The 16,356-nt window shown below is 35.8% G+C and overlaps 1 protein-coding gene across 6 annotated transcripts in view; it reads right to left on the bottom strand.

The window, feature by feature from the left end:
- LOC108972100 (formin-like protein CG32138) overlaps nucleotides 1–16,356 on the bottom strand; it is an 82,942-nt gene that overhangs the window by 17,246 nt on the left and 49,340 nt on the right. For all 6 annotated transcript variants that reach the window (XR_001993607.1, XM_018938570.1, XM_018938566.1 and 3 more), the window contains exon 2: nucleotides 11,887–11,970. Coding sequence is in view for 5 of the 6 variants with exons in the window: in XM_018938570.1 (XP_018794115.1) it covers nucleotides 11,887–11,970 (84 nt within the window). In the remaining variant the exon portion in view is untranslated. The remainder of the gene's footprint in view (nucleotides 1–11,886; nucleotides 11,971–16,356) is intronic.

Raw genomic sequence — 16,356 nt, 5'->3', positions numbered from 1 at the left:
CGCGGTGCGAGCTCCTAGGCCTCGCAAAACCACCTCCAAAGAAGACAATCTAATTCATTGAATTTCAAAAAACGACAAATTCAAGAGCTCTACACAAATTTAAACCGAAGTTTATGTAGTATACGGAATAGAGGTTTCATCTAAAACCTTGAATGAAGGCGGACTGCGTGGATGCATTTCTGAGAAGAAACGGTTTGTTTCTAAGAAGAACTTGGAGGCACGCCTTTCATTCGCAAGAGCCCCCATCAACAAACCACTTTCTTTTTGGAAGAACGTTCCCTGGAGTGATGAATCTAAGTTTTGTAGATTTGGATCTGATCGTAAACGTTACGTCTGGCGCCCCAGTAACCAGCAGCACAATTCTATGTATACACAAAACACGGTGAAACATGGAGGAGGAAATATTATGGTGTGAGCGGCCTTTTCTTGGCACGGTGTTGGACCTATCGTTAGGATAACGTCAGAAATGGATCAATTTGTCTACAAAAACATGTTAACAGAACACATGATTCCATTTGTCGACGACCATATGCCTCTAAGGTGGCACTTTATGCATGATAATGGCCCCAAACATACTTCAAGTTTGGTGAAAAATTTCTTTGAGGAGCAATGCGTTCCCATTCTGCAGTAGCCAACTCAATCACCTGATCCTAATCCAATTGAGAATTTGTGGAGTGAAGTTGGGAAAAGGATTGAGGGCAAAAAACTCAAAAATTTAGAAGAATTGTGGCAGAGCATCAAAAGTATATGGTTGAATATACCTGTGGAACAATGTAGACGTTTGGTGGAGAGTTTGCCTAAAAGATCTTCTGAAGTGATCAAAAATGAGGGTTTTAGAACGAAATATTGAAGTAAAATTTGGTTCGGAGCGGATTGCCAAAGTTTTTGTAGATAAACCTGAAATGTGCTAAGTATGTGTCCAACGTAGTAATCATTTATTCTTACTTTCTTTTTGTAGGTTTTGATTACATCGTCCTTTATGTTATTATTTAAGTTAATCTATCTGTGATATATGAATATATGTGAAAATATTTAAGTTTTTAGTAAAGAAATGAATTTTATGGAACATTTTTTCCAAAAAGTACGAGTGTGCTAAGTATATGACCACCACTGTATCTAATTTGGGTCGTTCGAAAGGTTTTGATTATTTTTAATACTATTAAGAATAATAGTAAACTAAAATTATATAATTTTTTACGGCTACGACTAATAAGGTCTATAAATGTTTATAGATAAAACTCCATTATAATCCTTTGTTCGTAAGGAGAAAGGAAAAACCCACGTGACTACCTAAAAGTTGGTTGCTATGATGGAAATATGTAGGTAAGGGATTTTTACTAGGTGTAACAATCACTCTGCCTTTCAAATTCAGGGCTCTGAAATTGCTTTTTCTTTCTCCAAATAGGGCATTTTAACGCGAGAAATAGTTCTCATTGGTTTTAATGACGCTACGATATCTTGTAAGTTCTCGCTCTGTTCTGTGTGACGGGCGCCGGTTTTTCGATATGATTATTATGATTATTAGTGAATTGCTTATATTTGAGGTTCAGACAATATTATTAACTGTTTATATGGTTATATACTGACATGATGACGCACTCTGCATATTATAAGACCAAATATCATTACAACTCGTATTCTTCAACAAAAAATAGTTTAACAAACTTGAGGTTTAACGAACTAAGAGAGTGAGTAACTAACAGAAGATGGAGTTTTAAAGTCCCGATCAAGTCAGGTGGGCAATGTAACCCATCGGATGTATTTCTCAAATGACAAACAGCAAAAATGCTACTTTTGTGGACCTCCATTTGTCGAAAAACATCAAATCATTAAGCAGCATATCAGTTTTAAGCGCAAAGTAATATACTAACAATAAAAATAATAATTTTAAAAATAAATAATAAAACAAAAATTAATCAAAAACATTTATAAAATAAATTAATTTATGTTCACCACTTATTTTAAAAATAAATTCTTATAAATTTCTTATAAAGCTGATTATTTTAGTAAGCAAAAGCAAATAAGAAAGAATAATTAGTTGATAACTTAAAAACGGAATATGACGAAACGAAAATATTTCACATCTAGTTTATAAGCATACAGCTATACACACTAATTTACATACATACTAGAATAAAAGTACAAATGTTTTTATGCAGTGTGCATGACCCTGCCACTTAACCTTAAATTTGTTCTTCTGTTTGTGTCAGTTATTATTTAACCCACTTAAGGTTGCTTATAACCTGCACTGTGCACCTTGCTATCTTGACTCCTGATGTTATTCAGTCATGATCTGACAAGTAATTTAATTTCCATCTTTTTAACTTTTCTATTTGAGGTGTTGTTATTGTAATGATGAATTTTATAAGCTTACTAGAAGGCCGGTCCACGTTTTACTGTGACTGATACATAGGTAGTACAACTAATATCATCTATATGATTTCTATCGGAAATATCGCATTGGTTTTTGGGGGAAAATACTGTTGAATTTGGGCTGTGCACCAGTGAAATCAATCGAGTCGAGTCGACAGTCAGCCAAGTGGACTGCATATTATGAAACGGTTTTCTTGCGTGGCAAGACAAAAAATCGGCTAGCAAGGTTATGGCATCAGTCTTTTGGCATGCTCGTGGTATACTATTCATCGAATGATTACTGAGCCAGTTTTAATTCATTGCACTGTGCATTTGGTTGCAGTTCTATGTCACTATTCCCAATATTTAGAAATTTTATTATTTTTTAGGAAAGATTAGTTTGATCATCGTTACCGTTTAAATATTGCACTGCTCTGTGCAATGCTTCGAAAAGATTGCTGTATATCTCAAATTATAATAGACATTTTTATCAATACTTCAGTTATGCCGCTATATTTTTATTCTAGATATCGCGTTTGGTTTGTTATTAATACATTTGCGGTCCATCGCCCATAATCTAGCAAAGTATCCGCAAAGCCTTGACGACGCTTGTTATGCATTCTTGTTCTCTCCAATAGTTAGCAGGTATGAAAAAAAGATGTACTGAATCACCCAATTTATTACTTAAGAACGAACAAGCCTGTCGACATTATTGGTCTAGAGATGTCGCCTTTTAAGGTTTGAATATTGGACACGCGATGGTAGAGACTGCGCTATCGGATCGAATGTAAAACATTCCAAGATTACCAATTAGTTACAAATAAAAAACTTGTTTCAAAAACATCAAATTGTAAATGTAAACCATTCTTGAATCTCCTTGAACACACAAAAAAAATTTCATCAAAATCGGTCCAGCCGTTTAAGAGCAGTTCAATTACAAGCACACCGTCAGAAGATTTATACATATAAAGATAAATATTCTACTTGTTTGTTTAACGGTTTTATTTTCATTGTGGGGAATGATATACTTGATATAATTGAACGTTTAAAATTTAGAGCGATCTTTTTTTTTCATACACTGAATAGACTATACCTATGTATTAAGTATATCACGAAATTTGCAACACCTAGAAGAAAACGTCAGATACCCTATAAAATATGTGCTTATATAAATGATCGGCGTGACGAGCTGAGTTGATTTAGCCATGTTCGTCCGTCCGTCAGTCTGTATATACGCGAACTAGTCCCTGTTTTTTAAATATCGATATGAAATTTTGAACTTCTCCCCAAGTAACTGCTTCGTTGGCGGAACTGCCAACATCGGACCACTTGCTATCTGTATGGAAAACTTCATTCGGCTTCCGACGAAATTGTTCAGATCGGATTACCCTAGCAACTGAAGGATCGGAATCAAGAGTTTGTATGGAAACTTTTTAATTTGACGAGATGTGTTCATGAAATTGTGGGTCACTGTTCAAGACAACGGTACAATCGAGTCACTATGGATGGTTCTGACATAATACCAATTTTTATTACTTGTCGAGTAGATTTTCAATTAGATTTGGCTGTAATCGATTCTTATAATATTTAGCTTTTAAAACACTATGATGATAACTCTGTTATATTTTTCTTTTATCTCTGTGTGCAAAATAGAATCAAGGAATAAAAAATATCAAGTACTTGGTATGTGCGTTCCTTTGAAAAAAGATCGCGTTAGTAAATGGTCGTAATCGGAGCACTGCCACGCCCACAAATCGCCATTAACCAAAAACATATGAAGTGCCATAACTAATAAAGAACTTTATTTTGGCAGTGTCAAGGGACACCTGTGAGGAAAATTTTTTGAAAAAGTGAGCCCGTTCTCTAAGAAGTTTATCGCGCATATGTCCCAAATCACTAAAGCTACAACAACTAAATTCGACTATCGCAAATACTATAAGCAACAGTGTGAAAACTACTAAACACGTGATAACTCCCTTAGCATTCATACATATATGAATGTATAAACATTGGGCTGATACCTAAATTTTAGAAGTCAATTTTAAGATAGATATTTCAAAACTAAAGCTCTAATAATAGTATCTTTCACTTGTATAGTTGAAGAAATCACTTACAAATTTGATTCTGCTGCCGAAAACATTCTTTATAAATTCTGTTGTAAAATCTTCCATTGAGGCCAGTGATTAAAGGAATGAAATCGTTCACTAAATATTGAGAACCACTATAATGTACATATAGAACATATAACTTTTGACTGTCTTATGTCTGTCAAAATGTAACTTTTTGGATGTAGTATTGATAAATTTGTAATGATCAATAACAAAACGCATTTATGCGCTTTTTAGGTACATATGACTGTACAATATCCATGTGCTTTTTGTATTGCCATTGTTATGATAAGGTAAACTCGTTTGTCCTGTTTATCTTGTTGCCTCTGCGACCTCTGCGACTTTGTTCTCACCTGTAAGTGTAGAACACAATCGCAATCCATAGCTCTGAACAGCTTGGCAGATCGCTTTAGTGCAGTTTTACAATTTGTACGTATGTAGGTAAATATTTGAAATGCACACAAAAGTAAATATTTGAAATGCACATTCCCTCGGTTGGCGATCGCTTCGATTTTGGGTTTCTGATACGTAGATTACACTACTAATATGAAATCCATATGATTTTTATGAGCCCCAACCATTACTATAAAGATTTCGGGTAAGAATATTACGCAATAATTAGCGATTACTTAAATAATCAGTGTTTGCAGTATTTGGACATAGCCAATGTCTGTCTATCCATCCGTTTGTCCATGCATTCGATTACTTGAGTAAAAATTGTTTCATCTCCAACTTGTTTCATACATACAAGTTTTTGCTCATAAGTTCAAAATTCTTAATTTTGCTGTTTACATAAATTTCAGAAAAAGTAGATAAAACATTACATGTTACAATAAACAATTTGGTGAGATTATTTTTCAAAACTTTTGAAATATTCGTATCATGGTATGGACTGCAAAAGAGTTTAAGGCAAATCAGAACACTGAATTGATCAGGCTATAACTCTAATTGGAAACCTGTTTATACGCTTTTGCTCCCTCACTTCTAGAACAAACAATTTGTATGTATTTGATCAACGATTTTCAATTTTGAAATGGTTGAGACATTTGAAACTTATATTCGAAGTTGTTTCGGTATTTATTTAAAATCAATACAAAGGTTATTTGATCACTATTAAGAAAAAATAAATCAATTTCATAATTATTCAATAAAATTTCATTGCTAGTCGAGAATACCTCAGAAAAGCTCCACAATGACTATCAAACTTACCGCAAAAATATTTCGGTGTCGTTTCGGACATGGTTTGATTGAAGTCTCATTTTATAGGCTTTAAGAATTCACTAATTAAATGATTCATTACACACCTAAAATGAAAACTAATGGCAAACCAAGAGGATTGGTGTTGCACTGATGTGGGTAATCTATCGAAAATCAGTGGAAATACTTATTTAACCGGTTTTGGCGTAATCAAATTTTCGGCCACTGAAGTTTGACGACAAATGTAAAAGAATGCTATGTAAAGTAAAATAACAAAGAACATGCATTTCGGAGACGATCGACAAATATAAAAACAACACATGACTATGGGCATAAATACATGTTTATATGTACACAATTACTTATGCACATATGCCGAGTAATGCATGAATGACTTTTGTCGTGCCAGATCATTTCGTTGTCATGTAAAGAATTTTGGGTTTGAACTTCTCCATCTATACGCTATGCATAAGCAATACATACTTGATGATTTTCTACATATGTTTATAAGTATGTACATACATATGTGTGAGTCTGTGCTTATTTGTTAAGATTCGTTTGATAGGACAGCATCATCGTTTACTGCATTTCCAGACGTAGAAGGTCATTACGAATTTAAAGCTTGCTGGTGATGAGACTGCTGCACGCGGTCGTAAATTAACGCTTCCCCGAGGGCAAACATTTAAATTATTCACACAAAAAAGTATGAGTCAAAAATGTATGATTTAGTAAAATTGCTTCTCAATTGGAAAAGCAGAAATTCAAATTCAGCTTTGATGCGGTTAGTACGAAATGTAGTGTTAGGCATACGGTCATTACAATTGTATTATAATTAGGTTAAAGAATGCATAAATATTAATGAGTTTTAGTTCTAAGTATACATATATATCTGCGTTTGGTACTATATCAGGATGGCACTATACTTGATATCGCAGACAAAAACTCTAGAGTTTACATTTTTGGAAAACACTCCTAAAAGTATTTGGCAGCACTATCAACATTTTTTACAAAAATCGTAAAATTAAACAATATATGAAATGAGCTTTCCAAAAAGGTATAGCATGGCCCGATGCGACGAATAAAACTAGAACTACGCGCTCTCAGCGCCAACTAGCGAAAATACCGCAAGACTTTTTTGACAACCTATTATTATATTAATATTATGATAATATGAGATCAAAAGAAAAACAATGAGGTTCATTAGAATTTTAAAGCATTTTATTTAGCAGAATTAAACCAATTTGTACGCTGATCGTGAAATTAATTATGTACGTTTGTTTAGTTTTACGTGTTGATAATTACAATTTTACTATGTACAGGTGAAAAATTATTTACTAAGTATCAAATTATCAATACACAAAGGCCCACACGAATAGACAATGTAAATTATTAAAAAAACTACAACATTTTACTACAAAAAGATTTGAAAAATTGAAAAGATTTTTAATGAGCAACGATAATTTTTAATACACACAAAATGGTGGTCTCCCGACTCATTTGCTACCATAGTCTTTTTCAAGAAGTTAGACGAACTATGGAAATGTAAAACAAATAAAACAAACAATAGATGCCCTTCCTCAATGGTATACATTGTACTAAATTAAACTAAGTTTTGCATCCTTATTTTCTGCTTAGTTATGGCAATTTATAGATACATATTGTATAATTTTAGATTAATTGAGATTTGTGAGTGTGGCAGTGATTCATTCACGCTGATCTACAATACCAAACTTTTTATGGTTCCAAGGAACATGAGTATCAAGTTTCATGAAGATATCTTAGGTTTTACTCAAGTTACAGCTTGCACGGGCAGTCTTCGAAATCGTCTGGTCATCCTGATCATTTCTACTTGTATTAGTTATAGGTGATAAATACAGCCGTTATGTGAACAAAACAATTACAAATCTATGACGTTATATGCATGTAAGTTCATTTGTTAAGTCTTTGTAATTTTCCCATTTATGGTTTGCTAAGAAACACAAACATTTCTTGAAGGTCATTATCCATTATCAGTTGCCTTCTTTGTGGACCTTCAAATATTCCCTATTCTTGATTTGCCTCGCTGAGTTTGGAGAGTTGTTCTTTCAGGATGGGTCTGTTGGCCGAATACAAATTTGTATACTGGGTAGTGTGTTTCGACTTGGTTTTAATGCCTTTTATTTGAATTAAACATAATTAGCAATCGCTTACATGACCTTTTGGTTCGGTTTAAATCTTTGGTATATGTGTGTGTTTTTGTATAGCAGGAACCCAGGATTTATCCTTATTCCTCACACGAAATCCAAAATAGTGTAAATAACACTGTTCAGTTAACAACGTGAAATCACGACGTTGAGATTTATAAGTTAATTCTCTACACACATAACAAAACTGTCGGGGTCGTTAGAACACTTTCGTGGCATGGTGTTTATTCTATAGTCAGTGTTGATTATATGGAGAAAATTTCTCAGGAATATGTTATACAACTAATGTTAATGTTGCTTTTAACTATATTTGATGATAATTATGAAATTCGCTGTGTAGGCAATTACTCATAACATTTATTCTGTATTTTGCGGTTTGCGTTTGAAAGGAAATAAATGTTATCGTGTATTAATATTATATTTTTAGTGGTAAAAAAATTTGGTTATGTTCAAAAAAGGAAGTACTAAAAACGACTTAATAAAAATCTCAAGACAAAGTAACCCGTTAAGAACTGTGGGAAATAAAAATATATTACATTTGATTAATATATAATTCTGTCAGAACTTAATTTGCTTTTTGCTAGAATTCCGCGTGTTGATAAAATAATGCTTTTTGAAAGGGACAAATACAGTTGAAGTGGCTTGGCTTGACGACGGGTTTCCAGACACTGCCCCAGAAAAATCAATCATCAGGGACTGATATGCTAAGTTGAAACGTGGTCAATTGAGCATCATAGACGGTGAACGCAGTGGACTCCCAAAAGAGGTTGTTACCGACGAAATCATCATCGAGCTCACTTTTGACCAAAAACAAAGGTGATGGATGGATGGATGATTTGGAGCAGTGTCTGGATATATTCAAGTGTAATAAATCTGTGTTTTTGCGTCGATATGTCACAATCGAGAGTCAACAGAAAGGATTGTACACGATGAACCCGCTCCAAAGTATGGAAAAACACAACAGTCGGATGGCAAGGTTATGGCGTCTGAATTACAGAATGCGCATGGCATAATTTTTATTGACTATCTTGAAAACGAAGGCGCCATCAACATCGACTATATATGTACATATATTGGTGTTGTTATTGGAATGTTCGAAGGGCGTACTCGACGAAAGAGGTCGCATTTGAAAAAAAGAACGTGTTGTTTCACTAAGACAATGCACCGTGCTACAAGTCAATGAAAACTATGGCAAATATCCATGCATTGGTCCTTGAATGGCCTCCGCATACAAAATATTCTCCTGATCTGATCGCTGTTATCAATTGACCTGTAACATAACAAACCCATACACATCTTTTCCAACAGTGGGAACATCGGAATACGACCTCGTCTACTTTCCATATATAACAATTTTAAATTCCATGTATTATATATTCAAGCCACAGCGAAGACGGAACTCATAATGGTCATAATGGCATAATGTACTACATCTAGTGGTGATTACTTTGAAGGGGTGAAATTGATTTGGAAGAATAAATAAAGAATTTTCAAAATAAATACAATGTTACCTTATTTTTTGGGCATATACATAAATCGAAAATCAATGACGTTATTCAAATAAGACTTTGCATATAAAGTATTCTATCTTATATCTAAAAGTGGTCGTAATGGTGGAATGGAATGACTCTTCAAGCTGTATGCAGAGAAATGGTTCAACTTCATTGTTCGGCGAAATAGTTAATTTATTGCAATCAAATTTAGACTCACTTGGTTTTATTACTACATTTAATTCCCCGTTGCCGAAAATTATGCTAAAATCATCGGTGTCTCCGTACATGGAAAGGCTAGTTGCATTAATATTCGACATTGCTTAGATATACTTGAGAACTTATTCTCAAGAAATTTTACAAATATATTAATATAAACACATACGTATATGGAGAAAAGACCAAATTATTATCAAGGAAACATTTCATCCGAATTTCAATAACACATACTACAGATTGTCCGAAATTTTTGGCATAAAGTTAGCCATACGCACTGGGGCCTACATAATTGGTATGTGCACCTTGAACAGTTATGGTCCGATTTTGACAATTTTTAGGTTGGAGATGGCATTATTTTTGCAAAGTTACATATTTATTGGTACTTGATTTGTGTAGTGTAATGTGAAGAAATTATATAGAGTTAAAAAGGCGGGATTGTAGCCCGATTGCACTACGAACTTGAACTGACTTTTTTGGAAACGATATAATTCAGATATTTTAATGTTTTCTAAAAGTTTTTAAAGTTCCAGCTTGTACATATGGAGGACAGACAGAACAGACTAACAGACAGCCACTCAGAATTCCATTCGTCTTGTAATCTTGTCTTCGATAACAATGGTTCAATAATACCTAATAGTACCCCCACCCCTCACATATCTAATAAAAGAATTTCTATCTATCGAATGATTTTACACCGTATATATCCAGACATATGTAATATATTATATTTTTAGTCTTACAATCACAATTGTGTATTGAAGGTCTGAAGGGATAATATCGAATAGACATCGAATATTACATAGCCGTATTGTTAATTTTTCATTAAGCTCTTGCAAGACTCATAGTTTACGCATAGCTCTGCTATTTCAAAACACAGTGTGAAAATGTTTGCCAGCAGATAAGAATCATAGTAAGGGATCAATGAATTCTTTATTAATATTCCCGCGTTTTTTTACAAACCGTTGTAATTACAAATACTAACTGATAAGAAATGTCGAACCATTCAAAGGCGTTGGTAGTATGGCGGGTAAAAAAAGATATAGTATGTGTATGCACATAGCAATTCTCGAAATGCCTAGGTATCCACGTAAGTATGTAAGTATGTATTTGGAGTTGTTTACGTGCTTAGTAATTTACAGCATGGTCGAAGCTTTCTACACCAAGCTGACATGTGGCTGTTGCAAGAGTTTATGCAATTGCTGATTGCCACGATCGATCAAGGGTGACTAATGTACGCCACCGCAGCGATGATTGTTCGCAATGGCGACGATGTCGCTGCCAACAAGTTGCTTTATTTGATTTATTCCACCATGCGTCTTTGCTTCGTTTGCGCTTCTGATTGCATTGTATTTTTATCAAGAATATTGCCGGCGATGGGGCACTGTTTGTAAAAGTAAATGCATAAATGTGTGCGTGAAGCACGTTCAATCAGAATAGGTAGCAGGCACTGGGAGCCGGGTGTAAATTATTTGAAACTGCATTCAAATTTGTGATTCAGCTCATTCCCTTGAGCCTGAATACAACGCTTCAAAGAAGTTTGTGCTACATATTTGACTGCTTACACCGCTTCATAAGCAGAAAGTGAGTTGCTAACTGAACCATTCCATATATAAATATTGAGGAATATTGCATAAAGAGTGCTTCGACCAAAAGATGCGATCACGTTCACCTAAGTACGTGATACACTTATGTTAGAATTGTTGTACTGCTACTAACTTGGGGATGGCTCAAAAGCAACTAAGTTTCTAACAAGTGAAGTTTATTAAGAAGAAAACTTTAAAAGAGAAGCCTCTTAAACTAAGCTTTAAAAAATAAATTAAAAACCAACGTGTTGAACTATTTTTGAAAATAGTCAGAGAAAAAAGAATATAATTTACAGATTTTAATTATTAATGATTAAGTCTTTTATGCTTATTTTCGCACTATTATTCATTGTGGGCATCTCAAAACGATGTTCTGCTAAAGTTTTACTTCTCCATGAACACGCAATACCATTATTCCTCGAAGTAGTGAACTACTGTATTGTGGTCTTCCACAACTAGAGCCTCACCTCTGCTTCTCACCAAAAATATATTCATTTAAATATTCAATCAACTACTGGTGTCAATTTTATTAACAACTGATTCTGTATTTTCGTAATTTTTAGAAAGATATTTTATGGATAAGCAGTTTGTTTTATAAATGCCTCGATTACTTTCTATAGCCCATGATCAAACCAAACTGTCATAAGAGTAAAAATTTACAACGCTTTTCATTCAACATTAATTGCAAATTTTAAAACTAAAATAAATTTTATATTTAAAAAATTATAAAACTATTGAGCACATTTTCACTAACCTGATCACATATTATATCCCATTTCTTTTCATCATCATAATTCTTGAGCAACTTCGCTTTGTCCGGAGGTAAGTCCATTGAAGCCTGAAGAATAAGAAAAAAAATATACATATGTATTTTTGTTAAAAAATGTATACACAATAATCAAGGCGAGATTTTTGTAAAGCTCAAAGCATAATATTTTACCTTAAAGAAAGTATACACCCATATTTTCAAGAAAATATAGTGGTTCCAAATTGCATATATAAAATATATAGTAGATAATAAAAGCAAAAATGTGTTAAAGTTGCCACTTCGCTTAAATTTAGAATTTAAAAAAAAAAAGTTACTATATATTTACTTTGGACGAACCCTTGTCTGTACTCGCATGTATTACATTTTTTAAGCCTGAATCCGTATTGTAGAAAATATGTAGACGGGAATAATTAAATATGGACAATTACATAACAAATATAAATAGTTATGGCTACAAAATAATCTTTGTAAACAGAATTGCTTTTATCTAGCATAGTCATTTCTGCAGCTTTCAGCTTAAAAAGGAATTTTTATTTAACAACATTTGCATATTCAACCAATGGTACCGTAAGGAATTTTATATGTCAGTATGCAAAAATATATATTTACCGTTATGTAAACAAAGTATTAATGTTTATTGCGCCGACAATTTTCATTACATTGAAGTGAGTGTTTCTTAAGACTACTTATGCAGTAGTAGTAAACGACTTTGAATACTCTAACGACACGTTATACAGTTAGCAGTTGTTAAAAAAACCGGTAAAGTGAGTCAATACCAAGATACCCGCGTTTTCAATTTCAGATTTATGAAAATATTTGCAGTAGTAAGCGCATAGAAAAACTTTAAAGGAGGGTGATTTGGCGCTGTCAAGTACTTTCTAAATTCTTCCCAAAGAATTAACTTAGGGTTGTTATCAAGTTACTAACCCTTCGGAAGCCATCTGCGTATAACACATCGCATAACGACAACTACAATGCAATAGTTTTCCGCAATTTAACTTTTATAACTTCAATTATTCGCAAAATATTTATAGTACATGAAATATAAATATATCAAATATAAATCTTGCTTGCAAAAAGGTAAAGCGGCACTTATGGCAGTATATCTGAGAAAATAAGTGTCAATACCTCGTGAGGTTCTAAATATTTGATTGGAATACACAAAAATGCTTGATGTTTGGGTGCCGCATGATTTGACGCAAAGCAACCTTCTGGGCCGAATCAAGGTCTGCGATATGGTGCTGAAACGGAACGAACTCGACCCATTTTTGAAGCGGATGGTGACTGGCGACAAAAAAACACACATCACATACGACAATATCAAGCGAAAACGTTCGTGGTCGAAGACCGAAGGATTGACTGCCACTAAGGTTTTGTGTGTTTGGATGAAGGGAATCATCCACTATGAGCTGCTCCCATTCTCCCTTTTACTGCGAACAAGTGGACCGCTTGAAGCAGGCGATCGACCAGAAGAGTCCAGAATCGGTCAACAGGGAAGGTGTAGTGTTTCACCAGTACAACGCTAGACCACACACTTCGTTGGCGACTCGTCAGAAGCTACGGGAGCTCGAATGGGAGGTTTTATCGCATCCACCATATAGCCCGGATATAGCGCCATAGAGGGGCGGAGAGTATGAAGTTGCCGTCTAGATGAAAACAGATTAACGAACGAAACGGCGCATATTTGAACTAAATCCCATCACTGTAACACTTTTACAACGCATTGTGTAAAGAGTAAAAAAAAAAGTGGAAGGGAGATATTTGACAATCTTATATATTTTGATTAGTCTATTAGTCAAATATTCTTGTAACGATAATATTCATACATAAAAGAGATTAAGAATTCTTTTTAGAAAAAATACAACTTAAATCAGCAAATCTTTTGTACTACGGTCGGTAAATTCAGCTTCCACAAGGAAAGATCCCCAAATGGGTTGAGGCTGATCGACTTCGCCGGGGACCGAAGTTTCCAGCATAAGAAGATACATCAAGCTACCTGGCTGTCTCCGGATCGAGAAACCACCAACCAGATCGACCATTATGGTAGACGGAATACACATCTCCAGTATTTTAGATGTGCGTGCGCTCCGAGGTCCTAACATCGACTCGGACCACTATCTTGTTGAAGCCAAGATTTGCACCCGCCTCTGTGCAGCAAACCAGGCACGCCATCAAACACAAGGAAGGTTCGACGTCGAGAAGCTGCAATCACAACAGACAGCCGAACGATTTTCTACTCGGCTTGCACTCCTGCTTTCTGAGAGCACTCGTCAACAACTCGATATAAGGGAACTGTGGGACGGCATTTCAAACTCCTTACGTACAGCTGCAACCGAAACCATTGGTTTTCGGAAAGTACAACAGAACAGCTGGTACGACGAGGAGTGCCGTTTCGCAGCGGAGAGAAAACAGGCTGCYTACCTCGCAACGTTACGATCGACCACAACACGTGCGGGATGGGATAGATACCGAGAGTTGAAGACGGAAGTGAGACGCATTTGCAGACAGAAAAAGAAAGAGGCCGAAATGCGTAAGTACGAAGAGCTTGATAAGCTGGCCGACAGGGGTAATGCTCGAAAATTCTACGAAAAAATGCGGCGGCTTACAGAAGGTTTCAAGACCGGAGCATATTCTTGTAGAACCACCAAAGGTGATCTAGTCACCGATGCCCAGATCATACTTAAATTAGTTCCAGCCTGCTGAATGGCAACGAACGCACAACTCCAGTAGAAGGCGAACCTGATTCCCCAATCGATGACGATGGAGCAGACGTTCCCTTGACCGACCAGGAAGAAGTTCTAATAGCAATTACCCGCCTGAAGAACAACAAAGCGGCGGGGGCCGATGGATTGCCGGCCGAGCTATTCAAACACGGCGGCGAAGAACTGATAAGGAGCATTCATCAGCTTCTTCGTAAAATATGGTCGGACGAAAGCATGCCCAACGATTGGAATTTAAGTGTGCTATGCCCAATCCATAAAAAAGGAGACCCCACAATCTGCGCCAACTACCGTGGGATAAGCCTCCTCAACATTGCATATAAGGTTCTATCGAGCGTATTGTGTGAAAGATCAAAGCCCACCSTCAACAAACTGATTGGACCTTATCAGTGTAGCTTCAGACCTGGAAAATCAACAACCGACCAGATATTAAACATACGCCAAATCTTGAAAAAGACCCGTGAAAGGAGAATCGACATTCACCATCTCTTCGTCGATTTCAGAGCTGCTTTCGACAGCACGAAAAGGAGCTGCCTCTACACCGCGATGTCTGAATTTGGTATCCCTGCAAAACTTATACGGCTGTGTAGGCTGACGTTGAGCAACACCAAAAGCTCTGTCAGAATCGGGAAGGACCTCTCCGAGCCGTTCGAGACCAAACGAGGTTTCAGACAAGACGACTCCCTATCGTGCGATTTCTTCAACCTGCTTCTGGAGAAAACAATTAGAGCTGCAGAACTAAATAGAGACGGTACAATCTTCTATAAGAGTGTACAGCTGCTGGCGTATGCCGATGATATTGATATCATCGACCTCAACACCCACGCCGTTAGTTCTGCTTTCTCCAGACTGGACAAGGAAGCAGCACAAACGGGTCTGGCAGTGAACGAGGGCAAGACGAAATATCTCCTGTCATCAAACACACAGTCGTCGAACTCGGGACAAGGCTCTCACGTCACTGTTGACAGTCATAACTTTGAAGTCGTAGATAATAAATATCTTGGAACCAGCGTAAATACCACCAACAATGTCAGCCTGGAAATCCAACGTAGGATAACTCTTGCCAACAGGTGCAACTTCGGACTGAGTAGGTAATTGAGAAGTAAAAACCAAAGTTTCCTTTCCGGACAAATATTAAAATTACAAACTTTAGCGATGCTACTCAAAATTAATTTTTTTAGTACCTAGGTAACCGCTCTACAATGAACCGATTAAAGGAATGATCTTCAGCCCGCTATATTGCCACACAAGTAGTCTGAACTTAGATTTCGTTCAAAACGCTTGTGTTTATTCGCGAAAATCTCTATTGTTCTCGAAATTGCAAGTGGTTTTTTGTGTTGCGTGAAGTGAATTGGAGGAGGCAGTGAACGAGGGCAAGACGGAAATATCTCCTGTCATCAAACAAACAGTCGTCGCACTCGCGACTTGGCACTCACGTCACTGTTGACAGTCATATCTTTGAAGTTGTAGATAATTTCGTCTATCTTGGAACCAGCGTAAACACCACCAACAATATCAGCCTAGAAATCCTAMGCAGGATAACTCTCGCCAACAGGTGCTACTTCGGACTGAGTAGGCAATTGAGAAGCAAAGTCCTCTCTCGACAAACAAAAAAAAATTCTATAAGTCACTCATAATTCCCGTCCTGATATATGGTGCAGAGGCTTGGACGATGACAACAACTGATGAGTCGACGTTGCGAGTTTTCGAGAGAAAAGTTCTGCGAAAGATTTAT

Source organism: Bactrocera latifrons, unplaced genomic scaffold (genome assembly GCF_001853355.1).
Source record: "Bactrocera latifrons isolate USDA-ARS-PBARC rearing strain unplaced genomic scaffold, ASM185335v1 scaffold_379, whole genome shotgun sequence".
NCBI classification, from domain to species: domain Eukaryota; kingdom Metazoa; phylum Arthropoda; class Insecta; order Diptera; family Tephritidae; genus Bactrocera; species Bactrocera latifrons.
Note: the sequence above shows the minus strand (reverse complement) of the source record. Positions and strands in the feature narration are given on the sequence as shown.